We start from the raw sequence: 19,598 nt of genomic DNA on the forward strand, positions 1-19,598 counted from the left end.
CATTCTGATCAATGACTCCTTCAAGATTTGGAAAATCTTTGTTTCCTCACCATCTAGACTGAACGTCTGTAACGTCATTACTTTAGTACTTTCCCTTTTGAATTTCTTTAGTGACTTTTTCAAGTCTCTGTTATTTTCTGCTAGTTATATAGTGTCATCTGCATATCTTAGAATGTGGATATCCCTTCCTCTGATCCTCACTCCTCCTTCCTCCATGTCAATGCAAACATAGTCTAATAACTTAATCATTTCAAAAACAGCTACTAAAGGGTTCTCTGAAGATTTTAAAACAGATGAGAACATATGTTCATTTGTGTTTGATCACACACACACGATCCACATCTGTTGAACACTATGTAATAATTTAGAAAAATTATGTCGTACCTACACAAAAAGTATTTGAAAAATACAATAATGACCTTTGCAGCCACAGCCAGGAATTACGATATTCAAATTAGCTTTAATAAGACTTTAATAGTATTAATATTCAGATTCATTCCAGGTTCAAAAATGTACGTTTTTAAGGCATTTCTCATACAGTTGGCCCTTCTTATACACTGATTTTTTATACACGGATTCAAGTATCCACGGTTTGAAAATGTTCCAAAAAAGTATAAATTTCAAATATCAAACCTTGATTTTTCATTTTTTTATAAGGGACGCCATTTTGTTATGTCATTATATTTAATGGGACTTGAGCATCCATGGATTTTGTTATCCACGGGGGATCTTGGAACTAAACCCCAGCATATAACAAGGGTCCACAGTACTACACATGTAATTAGTAACCTCTCATTACCTTATTGTATTTTTGCCGCTTCACAGAATCTAATTTTCTTTTAATAGCTTTACAAGTAGCAGATTGAGGAGTAAGTTGCTCAATAATGGTATCAATCTGTTTCAGGGACTTTGTGCATGACCTGAAAATACAAATTCAGTGATCAGCTACTAAACATCAATGTGAAAACGTAATCATTAAGTAGAAATAACTGTACCTTCAACTGGAATGCTACAAAATACCTAAATCTCAACATTCACTATTACTTCTCTAAAGTACTGCCTGTTTTTCAAATATCTGAAAAGACAGAATTTCATAAAACATACCAACTTTGTAGACATGACTATGAAACAGCACCAGAAAGTAAAACAATTTTTATTGTGCACACAAAAGGATAGATTGCTCACTTGTAACTGTAGTTCTTCAAGTGGTCATCTGCGAATTCTCACAAATGGGCTTTATCTGCGCCTGCACAGTAAGCTCAGAGCCTTCTAGAATCGCTAGGCAAAGTTTACTTTGCAACATTCTGAAACTTTTTGGCAGTAGCTCCGCCCATCCTGATATAAGCCCCTAACAGTCCCGTGCCTCTCCAGTTCCATAAGTACGCCACATAGCAGCAATAGAGTAAATTAATAACAGCAGGACACGACTGAGGGGAGGATGGGCGGGATTTATGAGAATTCGCAGATGACCACTTGAAGAACTACAGTTACAGGTGAGCAACCTGTCCTCTTTCGTGGTCTTTGCGAATCACACAAATGGGTTAGACTGACAAGCTTCAGTCAGTGGTGGAGGGAGTGTCAGGAAAATTTGTAAGAGTAAAACAGGTTATGTTTATTCAAACAACTCTGAACGTTGGCCAATCAGAGGCCATCATAGAATTAAATTGGAAAGGTGATAAGCCACCACTATGTTGTTATATCTGAAGTTGACACAATAAACTTTCAGTTGGAAGTGCAATTGTCCTGTCATTAATTAAAGAAAAATATGCAGTCATAGCATGTATCAGACAGATTAAACTTGACAGATAATAAACAATTTTGACTGGTGTCCAGCCTGTAATGTCTGATGAAAGTCGATGGCTGGGGCCTGGCAGCAGCCTTACGAATAACCTCCAGGGGCACCCCAGTCCAAAAGGCAGAGGATGTCGCTACCGCCCTCATTGAATGAACTCAAACCTGAGCTGGAGGAGCTTTGTGCGTTAGTTTATAACAAAGATGAATAGTAGAAGTCACCTATTTAGAGAAACGTTGAGGAGAGACAGGGAGTCCCAGTTTCGGTTTTGAATAGCAGGTGAACAGTCTCAGAGAACCACTCGAAACTGAAGTCCTGTCGACAAAGAAGACTAGGGCACAATGAACATCAAGCACATGCAATCATCTCTCATTGTCAGAAGTCGGGTTAGGAACCAAGGTGGGCCAAACAATGTCCTGTCCCATGTGGAAAGATGACACAATTTTAGGATATGTCAGGACCAAGTACCACGTTGTCCTTGTGTAAGGATAAGTAGGGCTGGTCAACTCTCAAGGCACAAAGCTCACTTGCCCGATGAGCAGATGTAACGGCCACAAGGAAGGCTGTCTTCCAAGAAAATAATCTCAAGTCTGTAGTGGCCATAGGTTCGAAGGGTTTCCCAGAGAGGAAGGCAAGGACCAAGTCAAGGCTCCAGGACAGTGTCAGTACTGATGCAGGCCCTTAAGAAATTTTTTGATAAGAGTTTATTTGAAAAAGGATGGTCTGCCGTCAAACTGGTAATGAGAACAGATGGTGGCCAAGGAGGACTATCTGACCTTGAAGTAGGGTTTCGAATGCCCTGAGAGCTTTCGCCACAGCTAGCATTTCCAGAATGTTGATGTGGAAGGTCTTTTTGATAGGAGACCATTTGTCCTTTACCATCAGGTTTGAAGAATGAGCCTCCCATCCTTCTAAGGAAGTATCGGTGGTGAGGGTTAGCTGTGGTGATCGAAACGTTGTCAGATCTAGCCACCAATGTAATGTCCTGGCCACTTGCCTCGGTACCGACAGCCACATGTCCGGGTGGTTGGTGGCAGGGTTGAAGACAGAGGAACCAAGCTTGAAGAGGATGCATTCTGAGACGCGCGAACTGGGTGACCAAGGTAGTTGAAGCCATGGGCCCCAATGCAATTAGAACGGTTAGGGCTGTGATTCTTCTGTGGGCTAGGCAGTCTCTGGTCGCCTGGAAGAGAGCCTGAAACCTGTCATCTGGTAGGTATGCAAGAGACCTTTTAGAGTCTAAGATTGCGCCGATGAACTTGACCCTTTTGGAGGAAGTCAAATGGGACTTCTCCCTGTTTATTAAGAGGCCGAGAGAGTCTAACAAGAATAGGGTGAAATCGATATTTTGGAGCAACAGTTCTTGAGATGAGGCTACGAGGAGCCAATCGTCTAGTTACGGAAAGACTACAATGCCTCACTGTTAGAGGTAAGCAGCTACCGGAGGCATGCACTTGGTAAAGACATTTGGAGCGGCCAAACCGAAGAACTCTGAACTGGAAGGCCTTGGAGCCTATCATGAAAGCCAGAAATCTTCTGTGGTTTTGTCTGATCCCAACATGAAAATATGCACCTTTTAGGTCCAGAATCGTAAACCATTGATCCTTCTGCAACAATGGTAAGACAGAAGACAATTTTATCATACAGAATCGATGATAACAAATATAAGAGTCAAGGTGGCTAAGGTCCAAAATGGGCCGAAGCACTCCATCAGGCTTAGGCACCAAAAAATAATGGGAAAAGAAACAACTATGAGCCTGAGATAAGGTGATGGGCTCAATAGTCTCTTTGTCTAACAAAAAGTGCACTTCGTCAAGAAGGGTGTTTGAGGGGGGAGGTGGAAATAACAGTTCCGGTGGGCAGGAGCTCTTCAAACTGAAGAGCATAACCCCTGCAGACAATGGAAAGGACCCAAGAGTCAGTAGTTAACATAGCCCAAGAGGTGTAAAAATGGGCTAGTCTGTCACCAAAGGGAGGAGGGATGGAACGAGCTGAAGAACATCAAAGTTGTTTTTATTTTGGTCAGAGGTCTTCCTACAAAAGCCCTGATGATAACGCTGTTGTTGTGGCTGTTGGTGGCCAGACGAAGCGGACGATTGAGATGGTTATCTCTGGCGGCTCTGATTTTGACTGGGGTACTGACAGTCTTGTTGGTTGTACGGGCGGGATGGGGACTAGGACTGGGAGTAACCTGAACGCTGACCTCCCTACTGACGCCTGGAGCCTCCCCATGGAAAGGAAGTAGAGGACATATCGTGATGCCTAGAGGCAGCTCTCATTTTATACAGTCGGCCCTTGCCTTACACGGGGGATCCGTTCCGCCCCCCCCCACGTAAGGTGAATTCTGCCGATGCTCAAGCCCCATTAGAAACAATGGGGCTTGTGCGTGGTGGTGCCACGGGCACGCACGCCCATTCAATTGAATGGGACATGCTGCCCCTTGCGCCCCGCGAGCTCCCCGCAGCTTGAGCATGTACACTCAAGATCACGTAAAGCGCACCCGCGTATAACATGGACACACTGTATTTAGAGTTTTTCTTTTCATCGGTGTCTTTGCTAAACAAGCCTGTGTCGTGGAACGACATGTCTTTGATCAATGTCTTGGACTGGAAAGTCAAGTCCGAAGCCCACAACCAGGCGTGGCAGCGTAATGCGATAGATCCAGATAAGTCCTTTGCCGCACAATCTGCAAAGTGGCAGGCTGAATTAATTTGTTGTGCTCCCAAAGCATAAGGTTCAGCATGCAGAGCTAGGGCTATGAATCACCTGTGATTGGTGAGGTCGTCAATGATGTGCAGCATTCTATCCCAGATAGGCACCATGATTTGCAACCTTAAGGTCCAGAACTGCAGCGGCGTATAATTTCTTTCCCATACCGTCCAATTTTTTAGCCTCCTTGTCTGCAGGAGAAGAGGAGGTCTTAGGAGTAAAGGATTGCTGAGGCCCCTCTACAATAGCCGAAGTGGTACGCAGGTCTTCAAAGAGCCAAGATGCTGTTGAAGGAGTAATTTGATAGAGATTGTCTATCTTTCTCGATGTCGACGGAATTGTGGCTGGCATCATCCAAAATTGTTGGGCAATTTTCTGCATGGAAAGCAGAAAGGCAATGGATGGTGGGGCAGGCACCTTGTCATGTATGCGTCGTTCAATAGGGTCCAGCGAGCTTTCTTCATTGTGGTTAAGCTCGAGACCTAAAGCGTTGGACATCCTTATGGCCTGCTCGGCAAAGGTCTTGACATCGTCGGTAGGTGATGCATTGTCACGAATCACAAGAGCTGGAGGTGGAGAAAGTCTGCGTACCAAGAGGTCAGATGAAGAGGACTTGGATTGGGAAGCTCTGGATGACCTGGAGGAAACATCAGATGGAATCCGAGGAAGTGGTCGATCTCGTAAACACTCACGTCAGGTCAGTACTGGCAGAGGGTTAGGAGTCGTAGCCTGTATGGGCTGGGACTGAACTGAAGGTAAAGAACGGTATTCAGCAGCCGAATTTCTTCGGAGCTCATTAATGTCTACAGGCATATAATAGGCCTTAAGACTCTTCATCATAAACCAGGTCAGGAAACTCATCAAAGACAGAGTCATCTTGTCGGTCAACAGCATGGTGTTGAGGTTTGGGATGAATCTTGACCTCAACTTCAAGTCAGTTATTTACAGCGCTTCATAAATAAAGGTTAATAATAATAATAATAATAATAATAATTATCAGGAAGAGCCGACATTTGTTCCAAAGGCTCTCGGGGGCCGGCCAACTAAGGTTGCAGAAGGAGTCAAGACCGGAGGATCAGGCTCATGGATTTCACCCTCGGACTCTGAGCTGAGATCAAGTTGGATCACCTGAGGTTCAGGTGAAGGTTCCCAAGGGGGAAGAACAACCACTTCTCGGATGGAAGACAAGGCCATGCGGTCTTGTGAGATCCATGCCCAGGGATGCTGAGATGGGATTTTTGTCTTATCAGATTTCTTCCCCAAAGGAGAAGATGAAGCCAAGCTGTGCTTTTTTGAAGATGAAGTGTCATCAGCCTGGTGCTTGCGCTTAGAGGAGCGTTTAGATGATAAATCCGAGTCGGAGCCCCAATCCCGGTCAGACTTATCACAGTCAGATTTTTGGAAATGTCTAGAAGATTTGTCCTTAGAAGATTTATCTTTGTCTTAGGAAAGTGATGGTCACCCGCAGATTTGGAAGGTTTATCATCATCCTTTTGGGAAGAGTCACCCTTTTTCTGAGCCGCGTCATCAGCTCTGTCTTTGCTAGACGAGGCCAACTCCACAGGAGGCAGTGAACCTGTTGATAGAGTGCAGCTTTCAGGCGGGAATCCCAATTTTTACAGGCTTGGGGGGCAGTAATTTGCATTGCAGACAGGAGGCCACATTATGACCCAGACACAGGAGGCAGGTATCATGGGTATCTTGCCCAGGGATTTTGCCCCCACAAACAATGCACCACTTAAAAGAAGTTGAATGAGAAGCCATGGCTGACATTATTCCTTGGGAAATAGTGAAAGAGTAGTCAAACAGGCCAGTGGTCAATTGATCTGCGTCAATCACTCGAATAGGATCCAAAAGGATAGTCAGACAGTCCATGGTCAAAACCAATTTGTACCAAATAAGGTGATCATTATCCTTGAACATTAATCATTGGACAGTAGCATTCATTATTCTAACTGTGTTTCTGTCTCCCTTTGCTTAGGAAAAATTATAGAGCAAATCTTTAAACGGAGAGTCTGTGAACATCTAAATGGCAATTCCATAATCACAAAAAGTCATCATGGGTTTCAGAGAAACAAGTCATGCCAGACAAATCTGATCTCTTTCTTTGATAAAATTACCAGCTTGGTAGATTAAGCGAATGCAGTGGATATAGTATATCTTGATTTCAGTAAGGCTTTCTGACAGGGTCCCCCATGACATTTTTGCAAACAAACTAGTGGAATGTGGGCTAGGCAACGTAACTATTACATGGATTTGTAATCGGTTGACTGGCCGAACCCAAAGGGTGCTCAACAATGGCTCCTTTTCATCCTGGAGAGAAGTGACCAGTGCTCTGTCCTAGGCCCAGTACTGTTCAACATCTTTATCAATGACTTGGATGACAGAAATGGGGGCATACTTATCAAATTTGCAGATGACACCAAACTAGGAGGAGTAGCTAATACTCCAGAGGACAGGATCAAGATTCAAAATGACCTTAATAGATTGGAAAGCTGGGCCAAGGCTAACAAATGAAATTCAACGGAGAAATGTAAGCTACTGCACTTAGGGCGGAAAAATGAAATGCACAGATATAGGATTGGGGACACCTGGCTGAATGAAACTATGTGTGAAAGGGATCTAGGAGTCCAAGTAGACCTCAACTTGAACATGAGCCGACAGTGTGATGCGGCAGCTAAAAAGCCCAATACAATTTTAGGCTGCATCAATAAAAGTATAGTGTCTAGATCAAGAGAAGTAATGGTGCCACTATATTCTGCTTTGGTCAGGCCCCACCTGGAATATTGTGTCCAGTTCTGGGTGCCACAATTCAAAAAGGACATTGAGAAACTGGATCGTGTCCAAAGGAGGGCGACCAAAATGGTGAAGGGTCTGGAAACCATGCCCTATGAGGAATGACTTAGGGAGCTGGGTATGTTTAGCCTGGAGAAGAGAAGGTTAAGAGGTGTTATCATAGCCATGTTTAAATATTTGAAGGGATGTCATATTGAGGAGGGAGCAAGCTTGTTTTCTGCTGCTCCATAGAACAGGACCCAGAACAATGGATGCTACAAGAAAAGAGATTCCACCTCAACATTAGGAGGAACATCCTGATAGTAAGTGGAACACACTCCCTCGGAGAGTGGTGGAGTCTCCTTCTTTGGAGGTCTTTAAGCAGAGGCTGGATGGCCATCTGTCAGGTATGCTTTGAGATTTCCTGGATGGCAGGGGGTTGGACTGGATGGCCCCTGTGGTCTCTTCCTACTCTACGATTCTGTGAATCTATGCTTTTGCTTCCTTTAAGTTCTTGAAGCATTTAATCTGTCATCCATTGTTTCTTCTCCTTTTTGGCCACAGGTATCATTTTTCTGTGTTCTTCTTTTACTATGTCACTGGCTTCTGTCCATAGTTCATCTGGTACCCAGTACAACAGGCTTAACTAAATTAAAATAAAGCTGAACTGTTTCTCACACATCCTTTAAATTCTGTTGCAATTTTCTTTAGATCCTATTTTGCCAAGGTGACTGATTTGGTATTTTTCTGCAGCTTTATTCTAATTTTGGATGTTAATAGACAATGGTCTGTACTGCATTCTGCCGCTGGACTTTCTGTTTCCTATTAAGTAATGCATTTGGTTTTTGTTCTCCATCTGGTGATGTCCATGTGTACAGTCTCATCTCCAATTGTTTAAAGAAGGCATTTGCAATGAATAGATTGTTGGTCCTGCAAAACTCTGTCAGTGATTCTCCTACTTTCTTTCTTGAACTCAATCCAAATCTCCCTACTGTCTTTAGTATTGTATAAAAGGAATTAATAGCGGATGCAATCCTATTTCTGTAAGATTCATGATAAAACATCCACTGGCTTTAATGGAATAAACAATTATTTTGTTCTGTGTAACCAGAATATTTTACAACATCAACAATGGAACCCTGATCAGTAGAACCAGATGTTCACCCACAGTTTCATTCCACAAACTACTTTGTAATCATCCTGGAATATATCCCACTGGCCTCAACGAAATTTATTGAGCATATTAGATCAGTGCATTTCAGCTTTGATATACTCAGTGCTAGAGGCTATGATCAACTGAGCAACTGCTTAAATAAAGAAAATAATATTTAATTTATTAAAAATCCACTTTGACCCAAGTATGGGAAAGAATTTTTGATCTAACAGATAAACTGCCCTAATCCAAGTCCTGATGCATCTATATACATTCAAATTTCCAAAATGCCTATAAATTTAACTATTCAGTTAAAAAAAATAATAACATTCAACTTACCTGAACTCATCTAATGCAGATCGATATAATTTTTCTGCATCAGCAATTTGGGCTTTGTTTGCTTCACTTATTGCACTGTCTACCTGCTGAAGGACTCCTTGTTCCAATACATCCTGGTCATATACGTCAACTTCCAGGCCTCTGAGTTCATCTGCTCGTGAATCATGGGCCACTGACTGGATTTGCTGCCTGTTGATGAATAGCAGCGGTCCCTTTGTCAGTGATCCAGAAGCATCTGGTGCTGAATCCAAGAGTTTGTTCTCAGTTTCCTCCATTTGAAATCCATTGGGAAGCAAATCATTTCCTCCGCTGACTTCTTCCACTTCCACTTCTCTCCAACTGCTTGAATTACTCCCAGTGGCATCTTGATCCTGTCCATTAATTGTATTTGGTTGGTGATATTTCTCAGCAGCCATCCTCTATTCAAACACAAGAAAGTGATTACAAACAACAGTTTTAAACTTTTCACATGTTTGGACTTAGAACTTGATTTTCAAACAGGATTCCCATTCCTAGAGAGTTAATAGGTTTCAAGTCAATAGTCTGGATAAGAAGATTGTAATTAAGCATTTGTCATTCCTTAATCCAAACTATTCATCCGTTCCTATCTAGAACCAATACTCTTCAGGAACCTAAGACTCAAACCTCTGCTCACTATGAGCAATCTAAGTGCATGGCCCTGGGCCAACTCCCTCTCCTTAATGAATTAATCTCATTTATATGCCGCCTTTCTCCCCAAAGGGACCCAAGTCAGCTCAGAGATCTAAGGTCTACAACACACTGTGGAAATAACCCAGTTTGAGACCGCTTTAACTGCCCTGGCTCAGAGTCAGGGAATCCCACGACCTGTACTTCTGTGATGCCACAATAAACTATGGCTCCCAGCATTCCCTAGCAGTGAGCCAGAGCACTTAAAGCGGTCTCAAGCTGGATTATTTCTGTAATGTGTCTTGGGCCTAAGTCTTCCTAAATCTTAGTCCCCAGAGACTGAAAAAGACCATTTACATTTTAACTAAGCTTCACTTCTCTGGAAGTATCGCATCAGTGCCTTATTTAAACAAGGGTAGAAAGGCGGTTTACAGATGCAGCCGCCAGTTCCAGAGACCATCTTTTCCTCCCCCTTGTAATCTTAAAACTTGCCGGTCCTACCGAGCTCCTTAGAGGGCCGGGGGGCCGGGCGCAGTCTATGGGCGCCTGAGGCGGATCGTGGCACCTCCGAAGTGCCAGGCGAGGAGCCCAAGGCCCAGCTCAGCCCCGGCTACTGACCTCGACCCGCGATCACACACGAAGACAAGGAAGTCGAAGCCTCGGCCTTCCGGGCCTCAGTCACCGGGGCAGGCGGAAGAGGCAAGACTACATCCGGGGGCAAAGGGCGGGGGGCGGGGCGAGGGCTCGCCGACGTCCTCCCCTACTCTCTGGCCCCGCCCCTTGCCCTCCCCCCGGAAACGAAGGACGGCGGCCGCTCTGGACGCTCACTGCGCAAGCGCATTACGTCACCCCCTGCTGCTCCTCTGGGAGCTGCAGTACCTCGTCGTTCTCTTTGAGGAGAAGAAGGGGCGGAGAGGGATGTAGCGTCGTCGTCTTTAAGACGGAGTGACCCCGTGCCTCCCTGCTTCTTAAGCGTCCCTTAATGAGGCACCTCCACGGTCCAACACCGATATAACTGCCCTGGCTCAGTGCTAGGGAATCCTGGGAACTGTAGTTTATTGTGGCACCAGAGCTCTCTGACAGAGAAGGCTAAATGTATCACAAAACTACAGTTCCAGAATGCCCTCGCACTGAGCCAGACTTAAACTGGATTATTTCTAAGTGTGTTTTGGACCTTTGCTGTAGAATTTTCAGCTTGGCTTTGATTCCATGCAAAATGCATAGAAAATGAAGGCATCAGTCCTGCAGTTCCTGCAATGCCAGGTGTCCCTTTCCTTGGAGATAACACTTTCTTGGAATGTGTAACTAGATATAGAATCATAGAGTTGGAAGAGACCCCAAGGGCCATCCAGTCCAACCCCATTCTGCCATGCAGGAAATCACAATCAAAGCATACCCTGCAGATGGCCATCCAGCCTCTGTTTAAAGACCTCTAAGGTCGTTATCATACTGGGATATGTGCCCCCATCCCAAAGGAAATGCCAAGCAGGGCCAATCGAAATTAAGCCAAATTACATGATTAATTACCACACGCGAAGAGCAACACTGCGGTTGTTCCAAATGCAAAGAGGAGAGAGTGCAAAATAAATTATCACAAAAGTACATACCATGTGGATTCTCCAATTCAAATTGGGATCCTTACACATGCCCAGTGGCATCGTGAACTTTCATGCTTCTGGGGTGAAGAAGGGAGCTGTTTCCCCTGTTTCCTGTGTCCTGTTTCACATGAATACAGGCTCCACATGAAATATAGATGTGAGCGCAGATAGATAGATAGATAGATAGATAGATAGATAGATAGATGTGGGCGCAGGCACTTGTTCTACACACATTGTAAGTGCACTTTATACATGTATATCTGCACATATAGATGGATGCACCTATGCATATATATGTGTGTGTTTGTGTGTGTGTGTGTGTGTGTGTGTGTGTGTATATATATATAGGTGCATCCATCTATATGCACAGATGTGCCACCAAGAAAAGTGTCAGCAGCTATGCTACTATATGCTCTAAGCACATGTAGTTGTAAATAGAATGTGTGTGCTTCAGCTCCTCAAGGCACATATATGTGTGTGTATACATATATACAACAATATATATATGTAAACACACTTATATACATACATATATATATATATATATATATATACACACACACACACATACACACACACATTACTTCCCCCATGGGTGTGCCATGGGCATGGGCGTGCAAATGTATATATACACATAAATATACATGTACATATATATTACGTGAATATATACATATTTATGTCTGTATGTATATGCATGTATATGTACAAGTATATATCTGCATATGTACATGTGTGTGTCTGCACGCAAGCATGTGCATGTGTACATGCATACATCGCTCCTACACACACACACACACACACACGCATATATATCTCGCAAACATGACATGTGTTGGCAAAATAAGACACCCCCCTCCACATCACATCGGCTGGGTAATGCACCTGGGTAGATCAGGATATGACTACCCAAAGGAGACCCCCGTTTGCAGAGGGGCAGGAGGCACAAACCATACACTGCTCTGTTCACGTTAAAACGAGCACATATGCATTTTCCACTAGCTCCGCACCCATACCATTGGAAACATCTGCTTTTCCCCTCGCAAGCACTAGAAGTGGAAGGACTACCGGAAGCAAAATAGAAACAATTTTGCAGTGAAGCTTCATGGGAATTGTAGTAGCTTTCTAGGTTGGGGGGGGGGGGAATACCAGAACAGAAGCAAACATGCATTCCACACCAACACAATTTCAAACTGAATGCAAATCAGCCTGGGAGAAGGATTTGTGAATTCGGTACTTCACCAAATTTAGCTACTTCAGGGTTCACTTTGGATCGGGCTCAGAAGACAAGACTCTGCAATGATAGCGACTGCATGTGATAAAATCTCACGCATTAACTGAATACCTATGATTGACTCCGGAATGACTTTGGAATAGACTGGAAGTTTTTGTCGTGTGATAACAACCTAAGGAAGGAGAATCCACCACTGTCCGAGGGAGTGTGTTCCACTGCCAAAGAGCCCTTACTGTCAGGAAGTTCTTCCTAATGTTGAGGTGGAATCTCTTTTCCTGTAGCTTGCATCCATTGCTCCGGGTCCTGTTCTCTGGAGCAGCAGAAAACAAGCTTGCTCCCTCCTCAATATGACATCCCTTTCTAATATTTAAACAGGGCTATCATATCACCTCTTAATCTTCTCTTCTCCAGGCTAAACATCCCCTGCTCCCTCAGTCGTTCCTCATAGGGCATGGTTTCCAGACCCTTCACTTTTTTAGTCTCCTTTGTTTGGACACACTCCAGTTTCTCCACATCCTTTTTGAATTGTGGTGCCCAGAACTGGACACAGTATTCCTGGTGGGGCCTGACCAAACAGAATAGAATGGCACTATTACATCCCTTAATCTAAATACTATGCTCAGTTTATTAGTGTGCCAAAATATAACCTAAAGAGTATTCCTGTAAAATTTAAAGAGCATGTAAAGGATTTGTGCTACTAAGCCTAACATACAGTGAACCAGAAGAACTCTGAATCAAAATTAAATACATTATTAGAAAGGAATGCAAAAAGACACAATTTGTAGCCAAAATGAAAGACAAGTTGCATTAGATAACAGATTAAACTCTTCCAGAAGTTATGAACAGATGAGAAGGAAAAGTAAAAAGCAGCAGAAACAGGTTCAGAATCCTGAGAAAACTGTTTGGCAACTGTACTGTACATGGGGACAAAAAGAATTATTATAATAATCAATGCAAAGAAACCGAAGTACACAATAAAAAGCAGAGTCCTCTTCCACAGGATATGAGAAATTAAAGGGCAATTCAAACCAAGAATAGGGATGTTATATGCTCACAAGGGGGACATATGCAATCAGAGTAAAATAAAAAGTTAATGGAAGCAATACATTGAGGAGGTATATTAGATGAAATGATGACAGATTTTTTTTTGAGGAAAAACAATTTGAAGATGAACCCATAATTTTAGAAAGTTAAGTTGAAGAGGCTGTCAAAGGAATTGGGAGAAATAAATAATAAAATTCTAAGAAAAACCTGCCAGCAAATATGAGGGAGGGAGGGGAGAAAGAGACTGGAAACATTCAATATGCATTCCAGTCCCCAAGAAAGGGGACACCAGGGTTTGGACTATCACAAAGATCTCCGTGAGAGCAAAGTAATGCTCAAGATATTGCAAAAAAGATGTTTATCATACAGTGCGTCCTCGCCTTACGCGGGGGATCCATTCCGGATCCCTCCGCGTAAGGCAAATTCCGCCTATGCTCGAGCCCCATTGGAAACAATGGGGCTCGTGTGTGGGGGCGCGGCGGCGCAGGCGCGCACAGGGCGCAACGGGCGCACACGCCCATTCAATTGAATGGGACGCGCCGCCCCTTCCGCCCCGCGTGAGCGCCGCAGCTTGAGCACGTATGCTCAAGGCCGCGTATGGCGCGCCCGCGTATGGCGCGGATGCACTGTATATGGAGCAAGAAAAATACACAATCAAAACACCAGTAGACCGAGCAAAACGCATCTGTGAACAACACTTCTTGGAAGAGGAACTGAAGCACTTGGACTGGGCTTTACAGGCTAATGGTTATTCCAGTTCAGACATCAGAAGGGCTGCCAGGCCCAGGAAAACCCAGAGAAGTGAAGACAAGCAGCCACCCAAAGGGAAGGTATTTTTACCATACATTAAAGGATTCACAGACAGAATAGGCAAAATGGTGAGGAAGCACAATCTGCAAATGGTTTACAAACTGACAAAGAAAATCCAGCAAATGCTTTGTTCAGCCAAGGACCAGAGAGACCTTCTCACAGCTGCAGGAGTTTACTGCATACCCTGCAGCTGTGGACAAGTCTACATAGGGACCACCAAACAGAGATGTTTATCACACTATGCTCTTAAAGAGCTACTATTCCAGTGTGACTCCTCTAGCAGCCTCCTGTTGCATGCTGGGATTGGCAGTTTTAAGGAGCTGAACTTCTCTGCCTGAGAATTCTAAATACCCCTCCTTAAAACTGCCAATCCCAGCATGCAACAGGAGGCAGCTAGAGGAGTCACACTGGAATAGTACCTCTTTAAGAGCTCGTCTGATAAACACCACAGTGTGCAAACAAGAATCAAGGAACACGAGAGACACTGCAGACTGGGCCATCCAGAAAAATCAGCAGTAGCAGAACATGCCACAAAACATCCTGGGCATAAAATACTGTTTGAAAACACGGAAATTCTGGACCATGCCAACCACTACCATGTCAGGATGCACAGGGAAGCCACTGAAATCCACAAACATCTGGATAATTTCAACCAGAAAGAAGAAACCCTTAAAGTGAACAAAATTTGGCTACCAGTCCTAAGGAATAGCAAAATAAGGACTCAGCAAATGCAAATGAGAAACCATTCAGAGTCAGGCAGAGGCTTTCCCAGCAGATAATGATCACCAATTAGCAAACACTTATCCTCTTTTGCATTAGCCTCCCAGCCTGAGGCCTATCATGAGCACAGAAAAATACACATGCAAATCACTCCTGCATTCCCAGGCTCACACAGTATATATATATACCCACTTTTTCCAGGCAAGCATTTTCTGAAGATGCCAGCCACAGATGCTGGCGAAACATCAGGAAGAAAATCTTTTAGAACATGGTCACATAGCCCGAAAAACCCACAAAAAACTATGGATGCCAGCCGTGAAAGCCTTCAACTTCACAGTGTTCAGAAATATAGGTGTGTTACAGACCGCCGCTGCTGTTTGCTCTGCGAGGGAGCCGCAGGAGCCAAACCGCGCGACTCCCGCGTGGAGCAAAAACGAAGCTCCAAAATGGAGCTTCTACCTGCGGCGCAGTTATGATGCTGGAGGCACCAATGGCGCACTCGCGACGTCATAAGTGCCGCGCGACGTGCGGACGCACAGCGTCCGCTATGTCAATATGGCGGCGGCCGTGTGGAACACCCGCCGCCATATTGTACGTATTCACTATGTACTAGGGTTAGGGGGGTGCGGAAGCACCGCCCCTTCCTAACCCTAATACGTAGTGAATATGTACAAAATGGCGGTTTGTAACCCGCCTTCATCTGGCCCAATGAGCTGCAGCCAGACTGTTAGTGAGGACAAGTTTTTTCTAGACTACATCAACAGTGTACTGTCTAGATCAAGGGAAGGATATTAACAAGCTGGGATGTGTCCAGTTGAGTGCAACCAAGAGAATTAATCCCTATGGGAACAGTTTAGGTACCTGGATATGTTTAGCTTAGCTTGGAAAAACATAAACTGAGAAGAAATATAATTATATTTGATATCTGGAGGGATGTCACACAGAAGATGGATCGAGTTTGGCGTTTGCTCCTCCAGAGACTAGAGCACAAAGTGATATACCAGTACTTAAACTACAAGTAAAGAGATTCTACCTAAACATTAGATAGAACGTCTTGATTTTAAGAGCTGTTTGATAGTGGAATGGACTCCCTGAGAGGGTGGTAGATTTACTTTCTTCAAGGAGGAGGAGGAGATCAATGAGGAGTTCAATGAGCCTCTTTCAGCAGTGCTTTAATTGTGTATTCCTGCATGGTGGGTGTTTTTTTAAAAACCTAAATGGCCTATACTCTATATTTCTATAAAAAGGGGAGAAAAGTGGGATGGGGACCTGGGGGTATGTATATCACTCCAAGATATAGTGAGGAATCTCTGTGGCTCTTGGACCTCAGGTTGTTGCCCACTCCTATTATTATTATTATTATTATTATTATTATTATTATTATTACCACCTGTACCCCAGTAGTATCCCAGAACAGTACTTCCATTCTTCTTCAAAGCAAAGATTTGTACTTTAGGTTTTTTTGTGATATATATTAGAATCATAGAGTTGGATGAAGCCATGCGGTCATCAAGGCCAATCCTCTGCTAAATGCAGGATCTCCAGCTAAAGCATCCCTAGCAGGTAACTGTCTAGCCTCTTTCTGAAGACATCCATAGAATCATAGAATCATAGAATCGTAGATTTGGAAGAGACCACAAGGGCCATTCAGTCCAACCCCCTGCCATGCAGGAAATCTCAAAGCATCCTAGACAGATGGCCATTCAGCCTCTGCTTAAACACCTCCAAAGAAGGAGACTCCACTACACTCCGAGGGAGTGTGTTCCACTGTCGAACAGCCCTTTCTGTCAGGAACTTCCTCCTAACGTTGAGGTGGAATCTCTTTTCCTGCAGTTTGCATCCATTGTTCTGGGTCCTGTTCTATGGAGCAGAAGAAAACAAGCTTGCTCCCTCCTCAATATGACATCCATTCAAATATTTAAACAGGGCTATCATATCACCTCTTAACCTTCTGTTCACCAGGTTAAACATCCCCAGCTCCCTAAGTCGTTCCTCATAGGACATGGTTTCTAGACGCTTCACCATTTTGGTCGCCCTCCTTTGGACATGCTCCAGTTTTTCAATATCCTTCTTAAATTGTGGTGCCCAGAACTGGACACAATATTCCAGGTGGGGCCTGACCAAAGCAGAATATAATGGCACTATTACTTCTCTTGATCTAGACACTATACTTTTATTGATGCAGCCTAAAATTGCATTGGCCTTTTTAGCTGCCGCATTGCACTGTTGACTCATGTTCAACTTATAGTCTACTTGGACTCCTAGATCCCTTTCACACGTAGTTTCATTCAGCCAGGTGTCACCCATCCTATATCTATTTCATTTTTCCACCCTAAATGCAGTACCATACATTTCTCCCTGTTGAATTTCATTTTGTTAGCTTTGGCCCAGTTTTCTAGTCTGTTCAGGTCATTTTGAATCTTGATCCTGTCCTCTGGGGTATTAGCTACTCCTCCTAATTTGGTGTCATCTGCAAATTTGATAAGTATGCCCCCAATTTTGTCCTCTAAGTCATTGATAAAGATGTTGAATAGCACTGGGCCCAGGACAGAGCCCTGTGGGACCCCACTGGTCACTTCTCTCCAGGATGAAAAGGAGCCATTGTTGAGCACCCTTTGGGTTCGGCCGGTCAACCAGTTACAGATCCATTTAACAGTTTCTTTGTCTAGCCCACATTTTACAAGCTTGTTTGCAAGAATGTCATGGGAAACCTTGTCAAAGGCCTTACTGAAATCAAGATATACTATATCCACAGCATTCCCTTCATCTACCAAGCTGGTAATTTTATCAAAGAAAGAGATCAGGTTTGTCTGGCATGACTTGTTTCTCTGAAACCCATGTTGACTTTTTGTTCACAGACTCTCTGTTTAATGATCTGCTCTAGAATCTTTCCTGGTATTGATGTAGGACTAACTGGACGATAATTGTTGGGATCCTCTTTTTTCCCCTTTTTGAAGATGGGAACAACATTTGCCCTCCTCCATTCTGCTGGGACTTCTCCTGTTTTACAGGAGTTTTCAAAGATTATTGCCAATGGCTCCAATATTACATTTGCCGGTTCTTTTAATATCCTTGGATGTAGTTCATCTGGTCCTGGAGACTTATATTCATTTAGATTAACCAGATATTCCTCTACTATCTCTTTAATTATTCTGTGCTGAAATTCTCCTATTCTGTCCTCAGGTTGAACACCCTTTTCCTTTTCTGAGAAGACTGAGGCAACGAAAGTGTTGAGTAATTCTGCCTTTTCTCTGCCTTCTGTTAGCATTTTGCCATCTTCTCCACGCAGTGGCCCTACCATTTCCTTCTTCTTCCTTTTGCTGCGGACATATCCAAAAAAAGCCCTTTTTATTGTTCTTAACCTCTCTAGCAAGCCTGAGTTCATTCTGCACTTTAGCTTTTCTGACTTTACCCCTACACATGCTTACTATTTCTTTGAATTCCTCTTTGGTGATTTCCCCCTTTTTCCATTTCTTATACATGTTCTGTTTAAAACTTAGCTCAGTTGAAAGTTCCTTAGTCATCCATCCTGGTTTCTTGAGCACTGTTCAATAGGAACATGTCTTGTATTAAGAAACATGACACTCATTGAGAAAAGATGCCACCACCTCTCTAGTTTTGTGCATAGAGAATTGCAGACCAAAGGTCTTCAACACTTTTCCTGAAACAGTTAAAACTTAATTTGTAGTGGAAACTAATGATGGGTTGTTTGTGGGACCCTGCAGATCTGTACTTTATTATAGTGAATTCCTGTATAGAGCAAGAAAGATTTCTCAGGGTGGTGTTTAAGACTTCCCGGTTGTTTCTGGCAAATTGTTAATCAGTCTGTGACAGCATAAATAAAATTAAAGGGTTTAATTAAAACTAATGAATGAGTGAACAGAGAATAATCAGCATGTTTCACTGGCAGAACCCTGATGCTCTCAATAATTAAAGTGTCACAGAACAGGCAATGTCTTAGAAATGTCAGAACTGAGAGGGGGGGAAAACCCCTCTCACTTCCAGCACAGCTTGAGGGTTCATACAGAGACATAGCATAAAACTCCAGTGGGAACATTTTCTGCACAAATCCCATGCCTGCAAATATATAAGAGTGTATTTCTTTCTTTTCTCAATGAGTGTTGTTTTTCTTAATACAAGACATGTTCCTAATGAACAGTGCTCATGTACAAATACTGGGTAAGAATGTTCATTTTTAAGAAGAAAAACAGAGAGGTAAAACCCTGCGAAAGAAGAGACGAAGGCTTCCAAGGGTGTGTATTGTTTTATGTAAACAAACTGACTAACTAGATATAAATAGCTAGGCATTATGTTGTTGGTTTTTAAATAAATTTATTTATTTATAAATGGCCCACAGGAGAAAGGAGAAGTCCAGTGAGCATGACTGAATAGGCTGATTGATAGATATGTGAATAAAGAACATAATGGAATAGGTGGAGCCATGAAGCTCTCCATTCTGCAACATTATATTGCAGGTCCTTGTTAAATGGGCTGAAGAGCGGGGCATAAATACCATAAATAAATAAATAAATGATAATAAATGTTAAATTCCAATTCAATTCCTAGTTAAATTCCAATTCAATTCTCTATGTTCAAGCACAGTGGGATTTAGTACCAAATGTGTTGATGCTCAAGACCCATTATATACAATGTCATAGTAAAATTGCCTCCTTTATTTTAAAATGGCAAAATCAAGGTTTGCTTTCTGAATTGTTATATGTGAACATTTTTGGATTGTGGTTGGTTGAATCCATGGATTCAGCTTCCATTGATATG

The 19,598-nt window shown here is 43.2% G+C and overlaps 1 protein-coding gene across 8 annotated transcripts in view; it reads right to left on the reverse strand.

The window, feature by feature from the left end:
• Positions 1–10,132, reverse strand: part of ERCC6 (ERCC excision repair 6, chromatin remodeling factor) — a 131,578-nt gene extending 121,446 nt beyond the window's left edge. For 6 of the 8 annotated variants that reach the window (XR_006103158.1, XR_006103159.1, XR_006103157.1 and 3 more), the window contains exons 1-3: positions 9,918–10,109; positions 8,769–9,187; positions 800–920 (exon numbers count right to left, since the gene is read on the reverse strand). Coding sequence is in view for 5 of the 8 variants with exons in the window: in XM_042460844.1 (XP_042316778.1) it covers positions 800–920; positions 8,769–9,184 (537 nt within the window). In the remaining 3 variants the exon portion in view is untranslated. Of the gene's footprint in view, positions 1–799; positions 921–8,768; positions 9,188–9,917 lie in introns of all 8 variants that reach the window. The other 2 variants (XM_042460842.1, XM_042460841.1) reach the window with 2 other exon arrangements.
• Positions 10,133–19,598: the final 9,466 nt, after the last annotated feature.

Source organism: Sceloporus undulatus, chromosome 3, assembly GCF_019175285.1.
Source record: "Sceloporus undulatus isolate JIND9_A2432 ecotype Alabama chromosome 3, SceUnd_v1.1, whole genome shotgun sequence".
Taxonomy (NCBI): Eukaryota; Metazoa; Chordata; class Lepidosauria; order Squamata; family Phrynosomatidae; genus Sceloporus; species Sceloporus undulatus.